This window comes from Gorilla gorilla, chromosome 3, assembly GCF_029281585.2.
Source record: "Gorilla gorilla gorilla isolate KB3781 chromosome 3, NHGRI_mGorGor1-v2.1_pri, whole genome shotgun sequence".
NCBI lineage: Eukaryota > Metazoa > Chordata > Mammalia > Primates > Hominidae > Gorilla > Gorilla gorilla.
Genome location: NC_073227.2, coordinates 47,387,794 through 47,410,717, shown reverse-complemented (window position 1 = coordinate 47,410,717; position 22,924 = coordinate 47,387,794). Strand labels below are relative to the sequence as shown.

Genomic DNA, 22,924 nt, shown 5'->3' with positions numbered 1-22,924 from the left:
ATCTTTTACTCAGTTTTGCTTCATGTTAACAATTTCCATAATCATATACAATTATGAAAGACAGAAAATAAACATCAATATGATACTATTTACTAGAGTACGGGCCTTATTCAAATTTTACCCTTTTCCCACCTGTGTCTTTTTTCTGTTCTGGGATCACACATTGCATTTAATTGTCATGCCTTGAATCTGTGACAGATTGGACAAGCAAAGACAATGAAAGTCAGGGAAAGACAATCTTTCCTTGTCTTTCATAATCTTGATGTTGATGAATCCTGGTCAGTTATTTAGTAGAATGCCTTTCAGTTTTGGTTTAGCTGTTGTTTTCTCATGATTAGATTTAGATCATGCATTTTTTGGCAAGAATACCATAGAAGTGATGTTGTGTACCTCTTTATACATTATACCAGGGGATACATGATGTTAACATGTGTAACTACTGGTGATGTCAACCTTGATGATATCTGCCTGCTTTCCTCATAATAGCCACTGTTAAAGTGAAAGAAAATGACTGTTTTTCCCCTTTGTAATTGATAAATATCTTGGAGGCAATACTTTTTTTTTTTTTGAGACAAAGTCTTGCACTGTCACCCAGGCTGGAGTGCAGTGGCACGATCTCTGCTCACTGCAACCTCCACCTCCCGGGTTCAAGAGATTCTCCTGCCTCAGCCTCCCAAGTAGGTGGGATTACAGGTGCCCACCACCACGCCCAGCAAATTTTTTGTATTTTTAGTAGAGACGGGGTTTCACTATGTTGGCCAGGCTGGTCTCAAACTCCTGACCTCATGATCTGCCCCCCTCAGTCTCCCAAAGTGCTGGGATTACAGGAGTGAGCCATGTCGCCCGGCCCTTGGAGGCAATACTTTTAGACAATGCTAATAATCCTCTCTCTCCTCAAACTGTCTTTATTTTATTTAATTTATTTATTTATTTATTTTGAGACGGAGTCTCGCTCTGTCCCCAGGCTGCTGGATTGTAGTGGTGCGATCTCGGCTCACTGCAACCTCTGCCTCCTAGGTTCAAGTGATTCTCCTGCCTCAGCCTCCCCAGCAGCTAGGACTACAGGCGCGCGCCACTATGCCCAGCTAATTTTTGTATTTTTAGTAGAGGTGGGATTTCACCATGTTGGCCAGGATGGTCTCAATCTCTTGACCTTGTGATCTGCCCACCTCGGCCTCCCAAAGTGCTGGGATTACAGGTATGAGCCACCGTGTCCTGCCTCTCCTCAAACTTTCATCCATTGATTTTAACATCAATTGGTAGATCTTGCCTGTAATAATTATTATTGTGGGGTTTTCCTAATGGTGATTTAGTATTTCTCTCATTCTTTCTATATATATATATATATTACTTAAACTGTTTCTGTAAGAAAGAGGTGTCTTTTGTTTATTCAGTTACTTATTTCACTATGAATTTATAGATATTTTATTATGTGGGTTTAGCACAAATATATGTATTATCTTTATATATATATACACATGTTCATATAATAAGTATTATTAGCTATTTTGTGGTTCAAATTGTTCTAATTTTGGTCATCAGGAGCTCCTTTAGTTTGGATACTATGGCTTTTTCACATATCCTCATCCTTGATCACTTTCTTATTTTTTGGCACCATAAGGTGTTTCAGCCTCTTCTGTATTTTTTCCTTCCCAGCTATAAAATCAACTGCTTTTCCAAGTTCCTTTTATTGGAGAATAGGACTTAGAAAAAAATATCTGGGTTTTAGGTATGCTCATTGTTGCTACTGGGATGTCATTGCTCCTAGGACCTTGTAGTGGACAGAGCTAAGAGCTAAGGAATGTAAGTATGTATATTAACCCATGCATACACACACATTCATATTTATTTCTATGTCTATCAATCAACTGATCTGTATATCTATTAAAAATCATGTCCTCGGCTGGGTGCGGTGGCTCACGCCTGTGATCACAGCACTTTGGGAGGCCGAGGTGGGCAGATCACCTGAGGTCAGGAGTTAGAGACCAGCCTGAGCAACATGGTGAAGCACCGTCTCTACTAAAAATACAAAAATTATCTGGGCGTGGTGGCAGGCACCTGTAATCCCAGCTACTTGGGAGGCTAAGGCAGGAGACTCACTTGAACCTGGAAGGCGGAGAATGCAGTGAGCTGAGATGGTGACACTGTACTCCAGCCTGGGCAACAAGAGTGAAATTCCGTCTCAAAAAAAAAAAAAATCATATCCTCCAATTGCAATTCAACACTGGAGTTAATCTTTCATAAACTATTTTAAAATTTTATTTAAAGTAATAAAAATATGACACAGAAGGGAATTATAAGTCCAAAACTGAAGTGAATATGAAAACTCAGAGAGGTAAATAAGAATGGAAATCACTTAAGACTTAACTATTATTCCGCATGTGTATTACACTTCAATAAAAGCTAAAATAAAACAAAACACAACAGGTCCTACATGGTGGCTCATGCCTGTAACCCCAGTACTTTGGAAGGCTGAGGCAGGAGGATCTCTTGAAGCCAGGAGTTTAAAACCAGCCTGGGCAAGACCCTGTCTGTACATAAATAAATAAATAAGCCTGGCATGGTGGCATATGCAGTATTCCCAGCTACCAGAGAGGCTGAGGCAGGAGGATCGCTTCAGCTCAAAAGTTTGAGGCTACAGTGACTATGATAGTGCCACTGCTTTCCAGCCTGGGTGATGGAGTGAGGCCCTGTCTCTAAAAACAAACAAACAATCACACAAAAAGTTAAAAAACAGGGCTGGGCACGGTGGCTCACACCTGTAATGCTGCACTTTGGGAAGGCCCAGGAAGGAGAACTGCTTGAGCCCAGGAGTTGAAGACCAGCCTGGGTAACACAGCGAGACCTCATCTCTACAAAAATACAATTAAAAAATTGGCTGGGCCGGGTACAGTGGCTCACGCCTGTAATCCCAGCGCTTTGGGAGGCCGAGGTGGGTGGACCACGAGGTTGGGAGATCGAAACCATCCTGGCAAACACGGTGAAACCCTGTCTTTACTAAAAATACAAACAATTAGCTGGGTGTGGTGGCACGCACCTATAATCCCAGCTACTCGGGAGGCTGAGGCACAAGAATCGCTTGAACCCAGGATGTGGAGGTTGCAGTGAGCCAAGATCGCGCCACTGCACTCCAGCCTGGGCGACAGAGCGAGACTCTGTCTCGAAAAAAAAAAATTGGTTGGCATTGTGGCACATGCCTGCAGTCCCAGCTACTTGGGCTGAGGTGGGAGGATCACTTGAGCTTAGGTGCTTGATGTCACAGTGAGCTATAATCATGCCACTGCACTTCAGCCTGGGTGACAGAGCTGAGCAAGACCCAGTCTCTTACGGAAAAAAAAAAAAAAAAAGGGACAAAGCAAGATGGCAGAATAGAATGCTCTACCAATCATTTTCCCAGCAGGGACACCAATTTAACAACTATCTACACACGAAAAAGCACCTTTTAAAGAATGAAAAAATCACATGAGCATTCACAGTACCAGGTTTTAACTTCATATCGCGAAAGAGGCACTAAACAGGTTAAAGGTAGGAAAGAGAGTCTTGAATTACCAACATCACCCCTCCCCCACCCCCCAGCAGCGGTAATGTGGTGCAGAGAGCATTTCGGTGTGTGGAGAGTGAGAGTTCAGCAATTCTGAGGCATTGAACTCAGTACTGCCCTATTATAACAAAGACAAAGCCAGACCAAACTCAGCTGATGCCCGACCACTGAGGGAGCATTTAAACCAGCCCTAGCCAGAGGGGAATCGCGGATCTCAACAGTCTGAATGTGAGTTCCCGCAAGCCCCGCCATCTCGTCATCTCAAGCTAAAGTACCCTGTGGCCTTGAATAAACTTGAAAGATCGTCTAGGCCACAAGAACTGCAGCTGCTGGGTAAGTCCTAGTGCTGAACTGGGCCCAGAGGCAGTGGACTGGGGGGCATGCAACCTACTGAGATACCAGGCAGGGTGGCTAAGAAAGTGTTGACATTGCCCCTCCCCTAGCCCGGGGCTGCACAGCTCATGGCTCCAAAAGAGACCCTCTCTCTCTACTTGAGGAGAGGAGAGGAAGAGTGGGGAGGACTTTGTCTTGCATCTTAGATACCAGCTCAGCCACAGCAGGATAGGGCACTGGTCAGAGTCATGGGGTCCCCTTTCTAGGCCCTAGCTTCTGGACAACATTTCTTGACACACTGTGCCAGAAGAGAACCCACTGCCTTGAGGGGAAGGTCCCAGTTCTGGCAGTATTCATTATCTGCTAACTGAAGAGCCCTTGGGCCCTGAAAAACCAGCAGTGATACCCAGGTACTACGTCAAGGGCCACAGGTGAGACTCAGACATGCTGGCTTTAGGTGAGACCTAGCACATTCCAAGCTGTGGTGGCTATGGGTGAGACTTCTTCCACTTGGGAAAAGCAGAGGGAAAAGTAAAGGGGACTTTGTCTTGCACCTTAGGTACCAGCTCAGCCACAGTGGGGAAGAACACCAACCAGACTCTTGGGGGTCCCTAATTCTAGGACTTAGCTCTTGGATAGCATTTCTGGACCTGCTCTGGGCAAGAGGAGAGTTCACTATCCTGAAGAGTGAGTCCCAGGCCACGCAACATTCACCACAGCTGATTGAAGAACACTTGGGCCTCAAGGGTGGTAGTCTGGCAGCACTCCCTGTGGGCCTGTGGTGGTGGTGGCCATGGGATGAGGCTCCTCTGCCTTTGAAGAAGGGAGAGAAGAGTGGGAAGGACTGTGTCTTGTGGCTTGAGTGTCAGTTCAGCCGCAGTATAATAGAACACCAGGTAGACTTCTAAGGTTTTTAGGTCTAGTCCCTGGCTCTGGATGGCACCTCTGGACCTGCCTGGGGGAACTCACCACCCTGAAAGAAGGACACGGACCCAACTGACTTTGCAACCTGCTGATTGTAGAGCCACAGGGCCTTGGGTGAACATAGGCTGTAACCAAGGGGTGACTACAGGGAGTCTTGAGTGAGACCCAGTGCTGTGCTGGCTTCAGATCTGACCCAGCACAGTCTTAGTGATGGTGGCCACAGGGATGCTTGTGTCACTCCACCCCCAGCTCCACGTGTCTCAGAACAGAGAGAGAAGAGAGAGAGAGAGAAAGAGAGAGAGAGAGAGACTCCATTTGTTTGGAATAAAGTAAGGGAAGAGAATAACAGTTTCTGTGTGGCGATTCAGAGAATGCTTCTGGATCTTGTCTAAGACCATCAAGGCGGTACCTGTGTGAGTCTGCAAGAACAACAGCATTACTGAGCTTGAGGTGCCCCCTAAGGCAGATACAGTTTAGATCACAACACTGAAGTCTTTTTGAATGTCTGGGAAGCCTTCCCAAGAAGATGCATACAATCAAGCCCAGACTGAGAAAACTACAATAAATACCTAACTTTTCAATGCCCAAACACAGATGAATATCTACAAGCATCAACACTATCCAGGAAAACATGACCTCACCAAAGGAACTAAATAAGGCACCAATCCTGGAGAAATAGAGATATGTGAGTTTTCAGAGAATTCAAAATAGCTGTTTTGAGGAAACTCAACAAAATTCAATATAACACAGAAGGAATTCAGAATTCTATTGGATAAATTTAACAAAAAGATTGAAATAATTAAAAAGAATAGGGGTGAGGCGTGGTGCCTCATGCCTGTAATCCCAGCACTTTGGGAGGCCGAGGTGGGTGGATCATCTGAAGTCGGGAGTTCGAGACCAGCCTGACCAACATGGAGAAACCCCATCTCTACTAAAAACACAAAATTAGCTGGGCGCGATGGCAGATGCCTGTAATCCCAGCTATTCAGGAAGACTGAGGCAGAAGAATCGCTTGAACCCGGGAGGCTGAGGTTGCAGTGAGCCAAGATCGTGCCACTGCATTCCAAAAAAAAAAAAAAGAATAAAGCAGAAATTCTGTAGTTTCTGGAGTTGAAAAATGCAATTGGTAAGCTGAAGAATGGATCAGTCTTTCTTTTTTTTTTTCAAGATGGAGTTTCACTCTTGTTGCCCAGGCTGTAGTGCAATGGCATGATCTCGGCTCACTGCAACCTCGCCTGCCGGGTTCAAGCAATTCTCCTGCCTCAGTCTTCTGAGTAGCTGGGATTACAGGCATGTGCCACCACACCCGGCTAATTTTGTATTTTTTTTAGTAGAGACCGGGTTTCTCCATGTTGGTTAGGCTGGTCTCCAATTCCTGACCTCAGGTGATCCGCCCGCCTCGGCCTCCCAAAGTGCTGGGATTACAGGGGTGAGCCACTGTGTCTGGCCGCATCAGTCTTTTAATAGCAGAATTGATCAAGCAGAAGAGGGAATTAGTAAGCTTGATGACAGGCTATTTGAAAATACACAATTAGAGGAGACAAAAGAAAAAAAGAATATAAAACAATGAGGCATGCCTACAGGATCTAGAAATAGCCTCAAGATGGCAAATCTAAGAGTTATTGGCCTTAAAGAGGAGGTAGAGAAAGAGATAGGGGTAGAAAGTTTATTCAAAGGGACAATAACAGAGAACTTCCCAAACCTAGAGAAAGATATCAATATCCAAGTTCTAGAACACCAAGCAGATTTAACTCAAAGAAGACTACCTCAAGGCAATTAATACTCAAACTCCCAAAGGTCAAGGATAAAGAAGGGATCCTAAAAGCGGCAAGGGAAAAGAAACAAATAACATACAGTGGAGCTCCAGTATGTCTGGAAGCAGACTTTGCAGTGGAAACCTTACAGGCCAGGAGAGAGTTTCATGACATATTTTAAGTGCTAAAGGAAAAAACTTTTACCCTAAAATAGTATGTACAATGAAAATATTCTTCAAACATGAAGGAGAAATAAAGGCTTTCCCAGACAACAAAAACTGAAGGATTTCACCCTCAGCTTTCATTAGACCTGTTCTGTAAGAAATGCTAAAGGGAGGCTGGGGGTGGAGGCTCACGCCTGTAATCCCAGCACTTTGGGAGGCTGAGGCAGGTGGATCACCTGAGGTCAGGAGTTTGAGACCAGCCTGGCCAACATGGTGAAACCCTGCCTCTACTAAAAATACAAAAAATTAGCTGGGCATGCATGGTGGTGAATGCCTGTTATCCCAGCTACTTAGGAAGCTGAGTCAGGAAAATTGCTTGAACCCAGGAGCTGGAAGTTGCAGTGAGCTGAGATCATGCCATTGCACTCCAGCCTAGGTGACAGAGTGAGACACCATCTGAAAAAAAAAAAATGCTAAAGGGAATACTCCATTTAGAAAGACAAGGATGTTAATGAGCAATAAGAAATCATCTAAAGGTTCAAAACTCACTAGTAATAGGAAGTACACAGAAAAACAGAATACTATAACACTGTAACTGTGGTGTGTAAACTACTCTTATCTTAAGTAGAAATACTAAATTATGAACCAATTAAAAATAACTACAACAACTTTTCAAGACATAGACAATGCATAAGATTAAAGAGAAACACATAAGTGGGAGTTGAACAATGAGAACACATGGACACAGGGAGGGAAACATCACACACCGGGGCTTGTCAGGGGTTGGGGGGTAAGGGGAGGGAGAGCATTAGGACAAATACCTAATGCATGCAGGGCTTAAAACCTAGAAGACAGGAATATAGCAGGAGTAGCTATACTTACATCAGATAAAATAGATTTCAAGACAAAAACTATAAGAAGAGACAGAGAAGGTCATCATATAATGATAAAGGGTCAATTCAGCAAAAGGATATAACAATTTAAAATATATATGCACCCACCACTGGAGCACCCAGATGCACAAAACAAATATTATGAGAGCTAAAGAGAAAGACAGGCCCCAATTCAATAATAGCTGGAGACTTCAACACCCCACTTTCAGCAGTGGACAGATCTTCCAGACAGAAAATCAATACCAAAAAAATCACACTTATCTGCACTATAGACCAAATGGACCTAATAGATATTTACAGAACATTTCATCTAATGGCTACAGAATACATATTCTTTTCCTCAGCACATGGATCATTCTCAAGGACAGACCATAGATTAGGTCGCAAAACAAGTCTTAAACATTCAAAAATGGAAATAATACCAAGCATCTTCTCTGACTCCAATGAAATAAAAATAGAAAACAATAACAAGAGGAATTTTGGAAACTATACAAATACATGGAAATTAAACAATATGTTCCTGAATGGGTAAATGAAGAAATTAAAAAGAAAACTGAAAAAAAATTCTTGGAACAAATGATAATGGAAACACAACATACCAAAATATATGGGATACAGAAAAAGCAGTACTATCAGGAAGGATTATAGCTATAAGTGCCTACATCAAAAAAGAAGAAAAATTTCAAATAAACAAGCTAATGATGCATCTTAAAGACCTAGAAGAACAAGAGCAAACCAAACGCACCAATAGAAGAAAAGAAATAATAAAGATTAGAGCAGAAATAAATGAAATTGAAATGAAGAAAACAATACAAAAGATCAATGAAACAAAAATGGGTTTTTTTAGTTAAACAAAATTGACAAATTAACCAGACTAGTGAAGAAAAAAGAAAGAGAAGACTCAAGTAAATAAAATCAGAGATGAAAAAGGAGACATTATAACTGATACCATGGAAATGCAAAGGATTAGTGGCTATTATGAGCAACTATATGCCCATAAATTGGACCTCTGGAAGAAATGGACAAATGCCTAGACACATACAACCCACCAAGATTGAACCAGGAAGAAATCCAAATCCCAAACAGACCAATAACAAGCAACAAGATTGAAGCCATAATAAAAAGTCTCTCAGTAAAGAAAAACCTGAGACTTAATGGCTTCACTGCTGAATTCTACCAAAAATTTAAAGAAGAACTATTACTAATCCTACTCAAAGTATTCCAAAAAATAGTGGAGGAGGGAATACTTCCAAACTCATTCTACAAGGCTAGTATTACCCTGATACCAAAGCCAGACAAAGACACATTAAAAAAAAAAAAGAAGACAACAGGCCAATATCTCTGATGAATATTGATGCACAAATCCTCAACAAAATACCAGCAAATGAAATTTAACAATACATTAAAAAGATCCTCATGACCAAGTTGGATTTATCACTGGGAGGCAAGGATGGTTCAACATATGCAAATCAATCAATGTGATAAATCATATTAACAGAATGTAGGATAAAACCATTTGATCATCTCAATTAATTCTGAAAAAGCATTTGATAAAATTCAACATCCCTTCATGTTAAAAACCCTCAAGAAACTCATTATATAAGGAATATACTTCAACATAATAAAAGCTGTATATGACAGACCCACAACTAATATCATATTGAATAGGGAAAAGCTGAAAGCCTTTCCTCTAAGTTCTGGAACACAACAAGGATACCCACTTTCACCACTGTTATTCAACATAATACTGGAAGTCCTAGCTAGAGGAATCAGATAAGAGAAACAAATAAAGGGCATATAATTTGGAAAGGAAGAAGTCAAATTATCCTTATTTGCAGACAATGTAATCTTATATTCAGAATAACCTAAAAACTCTACCAAAAAACTTAGAACTGATAAAACAAATTCAGTAAAGTTGCAGAATACAAGATCAACATACAAAAATCAGTAGCATTTCTATATGCCACAGTGAACAATCTGAAAAATAAAAAAGTAAACCTATTTAGAGGCCAGGCATGGTGGGTCACTGGGCACATTGGAAGGCTGGTAGGCGGATCACCTGAGGTCAGGTGTCTGAGACCAGCCTGGCCAACATGGTGAAACCCTGTCTCTACTAAAATTACAAAAAATTAGCTGGGCATGGTGGCAGGAGCCTGTAATCCCAGCTACTCTGGGGCAGGAGAATCACTTGAACCCAGGAGGTGGAGGTAGCAGTGAGCCGAGATTGCACCACTGCACTCCAGCCCGGGCAACAGAGCGAGACTCTGTCTCAAAAACAAACAAACAAACAAAAAACAAACAAAAAAATCCTATTTACAATAGCCACAAAAAAAATTAAGTACCTAGGAATTAACTTAACCAAAGAAGTAAGAGACATCTACAATGAAAAATATAAAACACTGATGAAAAAAATTGAAGAGGACACCAAAAAAATGGAAAGATATTCCAGGTTCATGGATTGGAATAATTAATATTGTTAAAGTGTCCATGCTACCCAAAGCAATCTACAGATGCAATGCAATCCCTATCAAAATACCAATGACATTCTTAACAGAAATAAACACAACCCTAAAATTTATATGGAGCCACAAAGACCCAGAATAGCCAAAGCTATCCTAAGCAAAAAAGATAAAACCCGGAGTAATCACATTACCTGACTTCAAATTATACTACAGAGCTATAGTAACCAAAACACCATGGTACTGGCATAAAAACCAACACATAGACCAATGGAACAGAATAGAGAGACAGAAACAAATCTACACACCTATAATGAACTCATTTTCGACAAAGGTCCCAAGAACATACACTGGGGAAAAGGCAGTCTCTTCAATTAATGGTGCTGGGAAAACTAGATATCCATATGCAGAAGAATGAAACTAGACTCCTATCCCTCGCCATACACAAAAATCAAATCAAAATGGATTAAAGACTTAAATCTAAGACTTCATAATATGGAACTACTACAAGAAAACATTGGGGATACTTTCCAAGACATTGGCCAACATTTCTTGAGTAATACCCCACTAGCACAGGCAACCAAAGTCAAAACAGACAAATGGGATCACATCAAGTTAAAAGCTTCTTCACAACAAAGGAAACAACAAAGTGAAGAGAAAACCCACAGAATGGGAGAAAATATTTACAAACCATCCATCTTACTGGGTCCCTCCCACAACATGTGAGAATTATGGGAGCTACAAGATGTTACAAGCTACAAGATACCGATTTACTTAGCTACAAGATGAGATTTGGGTGGGAACACAGAGCCAAACCATATCATTCCATCCCTGGTCCCTCCCAAATCTCATATCTTCACATTTCAAAACCAATCATGCCTTTCCAGCAGTCCCCCAAAGTCTTAACTCATTTCAGCATTAACTCAAAAGTCCACAGTCTAAAGTCTCATCTAAGACAAGGCAAGTCCCTTCTGCCTATGAGCCTGTAAAATCAAGAGCAAGTTAGTGACTTCCTAGATACAATGAGGGTACAGGCATTGGGTAAATACAGCCATTCCAAATTGGAGAAATTGGCCAAAACAAAGGGGCTACACGCCCCATGCAAGTCTGAAATCCAGCAGGGCAGTCAAATCTTAAAGCTCCAAAATGATCTCCTTTGCTCCATGTCTCACATCCAGGTATGCTGATTCAAGAGGTGGGTTCCCATGGTCTTGGGCAGCTCCACCCCTGTGGCTTTGCAGGGTACAGCTTCCCTCCCAGTTGCTTTCATGGGCTGATGTTGAGTGTCTGCGGCTTTTCCAGGTGCATGGTGCAAGCTGTCAGTGGATCTACCATTCTGGGGTCTGGAGGACGGTGGCCCTCTTCTCACAGCTCCACTAGGCAGCGCCCCAGTGGGGACTCTGTGTGGGGGCTCTGATCCCACATTTCACTTCAGCACTACCCTAGCAGAGGTTCTCCATGAGGGCTCCGCCCCTACAGCAAACTTCTGCCTGGGCATCCGGGCATTTCCATACATCTTCAGAAATCTAGGCAGAGGTTCACAAACCTCAATTCTTGACTTCTGTGCACTTGCAGGCTCAATGCTACGTGGAAGCTGCCAAGACTTGAGGCTTGCACCCTCTGAAGCCACAGCCCAAGCTCTACATTGGCCCCTTTCAGCCACGGCTGGAGTGGCTGGGACACAGGGCACCAAGTCCCTAGGCTGCACACAGCACGGGGACCCTGGGCCTGGCTCACGAAACCACTTTTTCCTCCCTGGGCCTGTGATGGGAGGGGCTGCTGCAAAGGTCTCTGACATTCCCTGGAGACATTTTGTCCATTGTCTTAGTGATTAACATTCAACTCCTGGTTGCTTATGCACATTCCTGCAGCCGGCTTGAATTTCTCCTCAAAAATGGGATTTTGTTTTCCACTGCATTTTCAGGCTGCAAATTTTCCAAACTTTTATGCTCTGCTTCCCATTTGAAACTGAATGCCTTTAATAGCACCGAAGTCAACTCTTGAATGCTTTGCTCCTTAGAAATTTCTTCCACCATATACCCTAAATCATCTCTCTCAAGTTCAAAGTTCCACAGATCTCTAGAGCAGGGGCAAAGTGCTGCAAGTCTCTGCTAAAACATAACAAGAGTCATCTTTGCTCCAGTTCCCAACAAGTTCCTCATCTCCATCTGAGACCACCTCAGCCTGGACCTTATTGTTCATATCACTATCAGCATTTTTGTCAAAGCCATTCAAAAAGTCTCTAGGAAGTTCCAAATTTTCCTACATTTTCCTATCTTCTTCTGAGCCCTCCAAACTGTTCCAACCTCTGCCTGTTACCCAGTTCCCAAGTTGCTTCCACATTTTTTAGTATGTTTTTAGCAACACCCCACTCTGCTGGTATTAATTTACTGTATTAGTCCATTTTCACGCTGCTGATAAAGACATACCCAAGACTGGGCAATTTACAAAATAAAGACATTTATTGGACTTACAGTTCCACATGGCTGGGGAGGCCTCATAATCATAGTGTAAGGCAACGAGGAGCAAGTCACATCTTACGTGGATGGCAGCAGGCAAAGAGAGAGCTTGTGCAGAGAAACTCCTGTTTTTAAAACCATCAGATCTCATGAGACCCATTCACTATCATGAGAACAGCATAGGAAAGATGCGCCATCATGATTCAATGATCTCCTATCCCACTGGGTCCCTCCCACAACAATGGGAATTATGGGAGCTAGAAGATGAGTTTTGGGTGGGGACACAGAGCCAAACCATATCAGTATATAAGACTGGGCCAGGTGCAGTGGCTCACACCTGTAATCCCACCACTTTGGGAGGCCGAGGTGGGTGGATCACTTGAGGTCAGGAGTTAGAGACCAGCTTGACCAACATGATGAAACCCTGTCTTTACTAAAAATACAAAAATTAGCCAGGCATGGTGGTGGATGCCTGTAATCCCAGCTACTTGGAAGGCTGAAGCAGGAGAATTGCTTGAACCTGGCAGGCAGAGGTTGCAGTGAGCTGAGATTGCGCCAGTGCATCCCAGCCTGGGTGACAGAGCAAGCCTCCATCTCAAAAAAAAAAAAAAAGTATATAAGACTGATCTGTAGTGTTGTATGATGTATGATCTGTATTTCATTGATTTTTATTGTTGTATGAATATATTTCAATTTATCCATTTTCTTTATAGTTAACATTCAGAATGTTTACAGTGGTTTTTGTTTTTTTTTGTTTTTGGGACAGCATCTTGCTCTGTCGCCCAGGCTGGTCTTGAACTCCTGGCCTCGAACTCCTGGTCTCAAGCAATACTCCTTCCTTGTCCTCCCAAAGTGTTGGGATTACAGGCATGAGCCACTGTGCCTGGCCTTCTGCGGTTTTTTGATTATTCTCTGCTTTGTGGTATAAAGATATTGCTGAAAATGTCAAAAAGGCCTGCAGATACCCCTTTGGGTAACAGTGATAAGAAAAAGAGGAAGCACTTATGTTTATCTGTGGCACAGAAAGTCAACCTTAGAGAAGTTGGACAGCAGTATAAGTGTGAAAATCTTACAAAAGAGTATGGGATTGGAATGACCACCATATATGATTTGAAGAAACAGAAGGAAAAACTGTTGAAGGTTTATGCTGAAAGTGATGAACAGAAGTTAATGAAAAGTAAAAAAACAAAACCAAAAAAACCCTCCCAGCACTTTGGGAGGCTGAGATGGGTAGATCACGAGGTCAGGAGTTCAAGACCAGCCTCACCAAGATGGTGAAACCCCGTCTCTACTAAGAATACAAAAAATAGCCAAGTGTGGTGGTGCACGACTGTAATCTCAGCTACTCAGGAGGCTGAGGCAGAAGAATCGCTTGAACCTGGGAGGTGGAGGTTGCAGTGAGCCGAGATGGCACCACTGCACTCCACCCTGGGCGACAGAGCAAGACTCCGCCTCAAAAACAAAAAACAAAACAACCCCCCCCAAAAAAAACTACGTAAAGCTAAAAAAGAAAATCTCAATCATGTGTTGAAAGCATAAATTCATAAGCATCATAGTGAACACATGCCACGTGATGGTATGCTGATCATGAAACAAAGATGTATTGCAATGAACTAAAAATTGAAGGGAATTGTGCATATTCAACTGTCTGGTTGCATAAATTTAAGAAAAGACAGGGTGTTACATTTTTAAAAAATCTGTGGCAATAAAGCATCTGCTGATCACAAAGCAGTGGAGAAATGTGTTGATGAATTTGCCAATATTTTCACTCATGAAAATCTGACACCAGACCAAGTCTACAAGATTGCTGAAACATTACTATTTTGGTGTTATTTGCCCCAGATAGATACTAACTATGGCTGATGAGCTAGCCCATAAAGGAATTAAGGATGGGAAGGATGGAATAACAGTGCCGACATGTGCTAATGCAGCAGGCATCCATAAATGTAAACTTGCTGTGATAGGCAAAAGCTTATATCCATACTGTTTTCAAGGAGTGAATTTCTTTCCATGCCATTATTCTGCTAACAAAAAGGCATGGATCAGCAGGGAAATCTTTTCTGATTGGTTTCACTTTTTTTTTTTGTTTTTTTGTTTTTTTTCCTGAGACAAGGCCTCTCAAAGTGCTGGGATTATAGGCATGTGCCACCATGCTCAGTCCTATTTTGGGTCTTCAAAAATATTTCCATTCTGGATATCTATTCCTTTACAAGAAACCACTCCAATACTTATTACCTTAACAGAGCAATCATTTAATTATGTTCACGCTACTGTGGGTCAGGAAATTTGGACAGGCCTTGACTGGGTGATTTTTCTGCTCTCCCAGGTGTTGAATGGGGTCAACAAAGCTAGTGAAATTCCATCAGTTGCTGGATGGGATCTGAGATGGCTTCATTTACATGCATGGTGCCTGGTGGAGATGGCTATAAGGCTGGTCTCAGATGACCACCTCCCTGGCTTTACATGGTGCTCCAAGAGAGCAAGACAGGAGCTGCCAGTCTTCTTAAAGCTTAGGTCTGGAATTGGCATAGTATCACTTCCATTGTATCAAATCAGTCATAGGCCAGTCCAGGTTCAAGGGAGGAGTTTCAAAGCATATGCAGTCATTTTAGATCTGGTATATTTCTGAGATAATTTTCATGTAAATAAATATTCCTAAAGAAAACAATCTCACAAAGAAGTTACAGTCTCCTGACTTAAGTCTCATTTAAACTCAAGGAAGGCTTCAAATGCCAAAAAAAAAAAAAAAAAAAAAAGCAAAAGTTAAGAGGAATGTAATATAAAAGACACGTACAACTTTTTATGTGTCTTATTTACTCATTGATTTATAACACAATGAACATTATAAATTGGTGTAGGTCCTCTAAAATTATGGGCAAAAATTTGTGTGATATGTCTGCTAAGACAAAACCGAGGCACAGTAACTTGCCCTTGGTCACATAAATAGCACGTGGTGGGGCTGGAGACCTAGCATCCTGGCTTCAGAGGGAACAGTGCAGTGAGGCCCTGTTAATAAGTAACAGTCTGTCTGTAAATTCGGGATAAGAGTAGTCAGTGTCATCATGGGGATAAAATGAGCTAGGCTAGTCCAGAGCTGCACGTACAACAATAGGCGTTTAATAAATACAAGCTGTCAATGCTCAGCCTCTGTTGTATTCCAGGCTCTTCTATCTTTCGCCCTAGAAATGTTGGTGTCATAAAGCGCAAGACCCAACAGGGGGTGGATGGGTGAGAATTTCAAAAGTGTAGCTAGAGCCAAAGCTGGAGATACTGCTTTCTCCAATGAACTCTTTATGGTCTAATCTTTCTCTTGAAATCGTACGCAAATGTTTCATTGTATTCCACGATTCAACTGCTAATCTATTCATATAAAACTGGTTTACCCCAAAGCTTTCGGTATCTTTTTTTTGAGGCGGAGTTTCGCTCTGTCGCCCAGGCTAAAGGGCAGTAGCTCGATCTCGGCTCACTGCACCTCTGCCTCCTGGGTTCAAGCAATTCTCCTGTCTCAGTCTCCCGAGTAGCTGGGACTACAGGCACACGTCACCACCCCCTGGCTAATTTTTGTATTTTTAGTAGAGACGGGGTTTCACCACGTTGGTCAGGTGGTCTCGAACTCCTGACCTCAGGTGACCAACCCGCCTCGGCCTCCCAAAGTGCTGGGATTACAGGGGTGAGCCACCGCGTCCGGCCTCTTGATGAAACCTTATTACAGAATAGATATTTACACATAATATGTAAAACGCACAGCTAAAACATTTATCTTACTAAAGTTGGTAGTAAAAACTTTTCAAAGTTACTGTAGGGAAGTGCATTGTCCAGACGTGTAACCGGGAGGTACTTGGGTACCCCGCCTGCCAAGGAAACCAATATCGGATCCCCCTACTTTAGCGCCCCCGCCAAAAACCGAGCTCACACCAAAGCACCGTGGTTCCTCTCGATGTCAGCGGCCCGCCTGCCCTCGGGGCAGCACCTGGGCAGGCGTCGCACCTCCCGCCTCTGGGCGGGACGCAAGCAAAGCTCGCGCCTCTTGACGTCATCACCGTGCGCCACTGTCTTCGCCTTCTTGCACTTCGCGGGAGAAGTTGTTGGCGCGAATGGATCCTGAGCCCCGATAACGGATTCCTCAACCTGCCCACCCGCCAGCCAGCCAGCGCCTTCATCCTGGGGCTGCGATGGTGAGCCGCTGGGGGAGGCTGTGCGGCTCGGGGTCTGGGGGGGCTTTGCAGGCCTGGTGTGGACCGGGCACTCCTGGTATGCAGGGTGGGGGAGGATGGCGGTGGGTGGTTCCGGAGGCTAGCAAAGGCAGAGAAGGGGCCGCACACCGGGCACTGGACGCAAAACTTTCATTGCATCGCGGGCTCCGGCTCTGGGCGGCAGCCAGCGCGCAGGGATTTTGTTGCTACGTGTACTTGCACTTTCCCCCCGCCCCCCACTCTTGGGGGAAGGGAGAAAGGAAGAGAGGAAGGATGGTGGTTTTGGGACGCATTGGTAAAGTTATTTTCTTGTTCGGCGTTGCCCGAACCTCAGTTTGAGTACTGCCTAAAGCGTGGATTTCAAGCTTTGGGTCACGAGGGAGAAGAATGTAACAAACTTTTCTTTCTTAGGGAATATGTTGTGTAGGGCCTTAAACTTTTATCATTAACAGCTCAGCTCGTCTCATCTCCGCTCGTCATTAACGATCACCTGAGCGGTGTTGAGACCGAGGGCGTGGAGAGGATATTTTATTTTGTTTAGATGAGTTCATAGGAGTCAAAAGGATAACACGGCTTACTAGGAAAAAGAAGTACAGCGAATAGAAACAGATGCAAGACATTTGACAGCTGTCATCCTCTTACCACCTGATGTTTAAAATCTGAAAAAAACCCAAGCCTCACTGCATAATTCTGGATAAAATGTTCAAACAAATTGAAAGTGAAATGATTATGCAGCCAGCAAAGCAGACATTCCTGATGGTATGGCAATGGATATGGCTCTGTGTTTGAAATATTTTTAAAGGACCATTTAAAATGTTCATTAAGCTAGAAGATACTTAACAATCTGATATAAATTTTTTCAATCATTGGTCAACGTGTCACAGTGACAACATTCTAGGGGGGGTGAAAATTTTATGCCACACTGGGAAACGTTGCAGGCCTTTGTGTTTCTTCTCAAAAAAGGGCAACAGTAATGATAGTAGCTACCTTGTACCAAGCATCTTCTTTAGGTCAATATGTCAACTGTTGGTTTTCCACGGTTTTTTTTTTTTTTTTAATTCATTTCAACCCACATCGATGCAGTTTTACAGATGGTGCAAGCACCTTTTTGGAATTTAAACAGTGTATCATATAACTAGTAGGTGGTTGAACTAGAATTAGAATCTTGGTGTTTCTGACCACCATGTTATACTACTTCCCTATAATGATCATCATTACATTTTGGAGGCCAAAGCACTGTGGTATTTTGGAAGCTTGAGATTTGGAGCCTTGAAGATGAAGAACGTGGTAATATTTTAGTTTAATGGTTTATATATTAATTTATAGTTATATTACTATGTTAGTATAGTCTAGTTTAATAGTTACGTGGTCTTGGGCAAGTAAATAGCTTAAGTTTAATCTCTTTAAGCCTCTGTTTCCTTATCTGTAAAAGAGGGGAAAATAATAGCTGCCATAGTGATTGTTTTGGGGATTAGGCAAGATGTATAGGTAAAGCTTCCGTTCTGGTTCTGGTGCCTGGCATGTTAGGCAACTACACAGCTACCAATGATCTATTTTCTCAGAAAGGACTCTATGGAAAGTTACATAGATTTTAAGAGGCATGGTAGATTCCTCTGTCATTTATGGTGAACATAGCTTGTGTGGTCAACTTTTGATCATTCAGGTGCTTTTACTTTTGGTTCTTTTCTTTCTTTAGTACTCCTGTTCATGGTGCAGATAAAAAATAGACCTCTTCTCAGAAAAGAAATAGGTCAAATTGGTCAGTTTTGTTGTTAATGGGTAAACATTCTATGACGTAGATAAGAATTTTGTATTATACTGATATTTAATTTAGCCCTCCAGTCTCTAGTGCAACAATTAGCAAAAACCCTAGACTAAAATTGATTCAACAAATGTTTATTGAACACCTGTGCAAAGTTATAAGACAGTAGTTCTTTTTTTTTTTTTTTCCCTCAGACTGTGTCGTTGGGTATGAAGGACAGTAGTTCTCAATCTTTGTTTCAGTTACAGTTTCCTTTGATAAATACAGTGAATGATATGCAAATTTTCTGCCCAGAGAAATGCATATGGGCATATACACACCATTTTAAGGGATTGACCTATCTTCTTCTTTTTTTTTTTTTTTTTTTAAAGGCAAGGTCTTGCTCTGTTGCCCAGGCTGGAGTGCAGTGGTGTGATGATAGCTCACTGCCATCTCTAATTCCGGGGTACAAGCGATCCTTCCACCCTGGCCTCCCAAAGCATGGAGATTACAGGCGTGAGCCACTGTGCCTGGCCTGTTCACTTATCATCTTCTTCTTCTTCTTCTTCTTTTTTTTTTTTTTTTGAGAGTCTTGCTGTTTTGCCCAGGCTGGAGTGCAGTGTGCAGTCTTGGCTCACTGCAACCTCTGCCTACCAGGTTTAAGCAATTCTTGTGCCTCAGCCTCCCTGGTAGCTGGGATTACAGGTGTGTGCCACCATGTCCAGCTATTTTATTTTTTTATTTTTAGTAGAGATGAAGTTTCACCATGTTGGCCAGGCTGATCTTGAACTCCTGGCCTCAAGTTGATCCACCTGCCTCAGCCTCTTAAAGTGCCGGGATTACAGGCATGAACCACTGTGCCTGGCCTATTCACTTATCTTCTGAAGCCCATCCATAGACAGCTCTTGCCCTGGGAGCTGCATTGAAAACAAAAATTCCAATTAAAAGTTATCAATAAAGAAATAAAGTATGTGTATTCACACAGTGGAATACTGTGCAACCTTTATAAAAATGAGAAAACTTTATACTCTGATATGAAACAATTGCCAAAATATAAAATCTCTCTGGAAAGATACAGAAGGAACCAACTGATAATATTTGTTGCCTCCAGAGATGGGAAATATGTGTCTGAGAGGCAGGATAAGAGGGGGACTTTTTATCCTTTTGAAATTTGAACCATGTGAATATATTATCTACTAAAGGAATAGAAAGAAAATTAAAAATAAAAGAAATAAAGAAGCCATGTAGACAATTTGAATTTCACTGAGATTTAATTGTTTGCACAAAATGTGAATAAAACCTGAGAGATGCCATTTTTAAGAAGTCAGCATATATAATTAATTGGTTGGTATAATTATTGAAAATATGCATAAGGTTGAATTAAACACACATGAGACTTAAGGAACAGCTGTCTGAAGAGCCGTGAGGTCAGTTTAAATAAATTGTGGTCTGAACTGTTTCATTGCTCCACTCCGAGAGGCAGGCAACTTTCACATCATGGTTTACTATGTGGAATGCTCTCCCTGGAGAAGTGCTCGACTTTATTATAATATAGCTTTTGCCAAATAATATGCTTTTGCCATGCATATGTACCTGAACTTGGCCTCTAAGGCCCCTACCTACCTCTCTGATTTTCTCTCTCTGTCTTTTGAGTGTGTTAGGTTGGTTCTGTTTCTCTCCGGGCTTTTGTTGCTATTTTCTTTCTTTGAAATACTCTTCCTCCACATCCTTGCATGTCTGTCTTTTTTTCATCATTTAAGTTTCTCTTGCCTAATCCAAGGTCATGAAGATTTATGCTTAAGAGCTTTGTAGTTTTAGCTCTTACATTTAGGACTTTTATCCATTTTTGAGTTAATTTTTATATAGGGTGTGAAGTATAGAGGTCCAATTTTATTCTTTTGTATGTGGACATCTAGTTGTCCCAGAACCATTTTTTGAAAAGACTCTTCTTTCTCCATTGAATTATCTTGGCACCCTTGTCAAAAATCAGTTGACTGTAAATGCAAGAGTTGATTTCTAAACTCCCAGTTCTGTTCCATTGATCTATATATCTATCTAAATGCCAGCAACAAACTGTGTTACCGTGGCTTTGTCATAATTTTTGAAGTCAGGAAGTATGTCCTCCACCTTTGTTCTTTTTCAAGATTGTCTTGGCTATTCCATTTCCTTGAATTTCTATATGAATTTTAGAATCAGCAAAGATGCCACATGGAATTTTGATAGGGAATTTATTGAATCTGTAGGTCAATTTAGGGAATATTGCCATCTTAACAATATTACATCTTCCGATCCATGAATGTGGGATGCCTTCATTTGTTTAGGTCTTCAGTTTGTTTAAATAGTATTTTGTAGTTTTTCACAGTATGAGTTTTACACTTCATTTGTTAAATATATTCGTAAGTATTTTATTCTTTTTGGTGATTTTTTAAATGGAGCTGGTTTCTTTTTTTTTTTTTTTGAGATAGTCTCGCTCTGTTGCCCATGCTGGGGTGCAGTGGCACCATCTCGGCTCACTGCAAGCTCCGCCTCCCGGGTTCACCCCATTCTCCGGCCTCAGCCTCCCGAGTAGCTGGGACTACAGGCACCCGCCACTGCACCCGGCTAATTTTGTTTTGTATTTTTAGTAGAAATGGGGTTTTACCATGGTCTCGATCTCTTGACCTCGTGATCAGCCCACCTCGGCCTCCCAAAGTGCTGGGATTACAGGCGTGAGCCACTGCGCCCAGCTGGAACTGCTTTCCTAATTTGATTTTTGGATTGTTTATTGCAAAAGTATACAGAAATACAATTGATTTTTGTATATTGATCTTGTATCCTTGCTGAACTCATTATTCTAAATTTTTTAGTGGATTTCTTATGTTTTTCTGTAAGATTGTTTCATCTGTAAACACATGGGTTTACTTCTTGTTCAATGTAGTTGTCTTTTATTTCATTTTATTGCCTAATTCTTTTGCTAGAAACTCGACAACATTGAGTACAAGTGGCAAGAGCAGACATACTTTTTCCTGATTTTAGGGGGAAAGCCCTCCAACCACTTACTTTTTGCTTCCAAGGTATAAGGCCTTAGTATAATTTTAAATATTTTATTGATTGATTGATTGATTGATTGAAACGGAGTCTTGCTGTTACCCAGGCTGGAGTGTGGTGGCGTGATCTCAGCTCACTGCAACCTCCGCCTCCCAAGTTCAAGCGATACTCCTGCCTCAGCCTCCCAGGTAGCTGGGATTACAGGCATGTGCCACCACACCTGACTAATTTTTCTGTTTTTAGCAGAGACGGGGTTTTGTCCTGTTGGCCAGGCTGGTCTCGAGCTCCTGGCCTCAGGTAATCTGCCCGTCTCAGCCTCCCAAACTGCTGGGATTACAGGCGTGAGCCATCGCGCCTGGCTTAAATACTTTACAATTATTTCATGATTTTTTTTCTGTGTTCCCACCAGTTAAATCATTATATATTTTATTCAGATATATGATTTTGCATTTTATTGGTTTTCAGGATAAAAGATTTTTGTACTTGGATAGAGTTTTGTGAAGTATGTTGATGATAATCCATTTCTGCTCATGGATTTGGTGGGCTGTTTTAAAATATTAACCAGAAATACTTATATTTCTTTATTACTTTCAAAATAGAGAAGTAAAACCAAAATACAATATTTTGTCAACCGCTCTGCAGCATACTGCGGTACTTATTTTGCATAAAACTGTGTACTCTTCAAAGATAAAATGAACATAGTGACATAATTTGCTTTCTCTCCTTTTTTTTTTTTGAGACAGAGTCTCGCTCTGTTGCCCAGGCTGGAGTGCAGTGATACAGTCTCAGCTCACTGCAACCTCGGCTTCCCAGGTTCAAGCAATTCTCCTGCCTCAGCCTCCCAAGTAGCTGGGACTGCAGGTGCTCGCCACCATGCCAGGCTGATTTTTGTATTTTATTTTATTTTGTATAAAGATGGAGTCTCGCCCTGTCACCCAGGCTGGAGTGCAGTGGCGCGACCTTGGCTCACCGCCAACCGCTGCCGCCCGGGTTCAAGCGATTTGCTTGTCTCAGCCTCCCAAATAGCTGGGACTACAGACGTATGCCACCACGTCTGGCTAATTTTTTTGTATTTTTAGTAGAGACGGGGTTTCCCCATATTGGCCAGGCTGTTCTCAAACTCCTGACCTCTAGTAATCTGCCCACCTTGGCCTCCCAAAGTGCTGGGATTACAGGGGTGAGTCACCGCACCTGGCCGATTTTTGTATTTTTAGTAGTGATGGGGTTTCACCACGTTGGCCATGCTGGTCTCAAACTCCTGACCTCAAGCGATCCACTCGCCTTGGCCTCCCAAAGTGCTGCAATTAAGGTGTCAGCCACTGCACCCGGCCAAAAAATGAAAACATTTTTGTGTTGCCTTCATTTTTATTTATTTATTATTATTTTTAAATTTTTTATTTCCATGGGTTTTTGGGGAACAGGTGGTATTTGGTTAC

General features: G+C 42.1%; 1 protein-coding gene across 4 annotated transcripts in view; it reads left to right on the top strand.

The window, feature by feature from the left end:
• Positions 1–16,443: 16,443 nt before the first annotated feature.
• Positions 16,444–22,924, top strand: part of RFC1 (replication factor C subunit 1) — a 77,501-nt gene continuing 71,020 nt past the window's right edge. For 2 of the 4 annotated variants that reach the window (XM_031010231.3, XM_019025466.4), the window contains exon 1: positions 16,548–16,702. In XM_031010231.3, the coding sequence (XP_030866091.1) occupies positions 16,700–16,702 (3 nt within the window). In that variant the 5' untranslated portion in view covers positions 16,548–16,699. Of the gene's footprint in view, positions 16,703–22,924 lie in introns of all 4 variants that reach the window. The other 2 variants (XM_004038561.4, XM_019025465.4) reach the window with 2 other exon arrangements.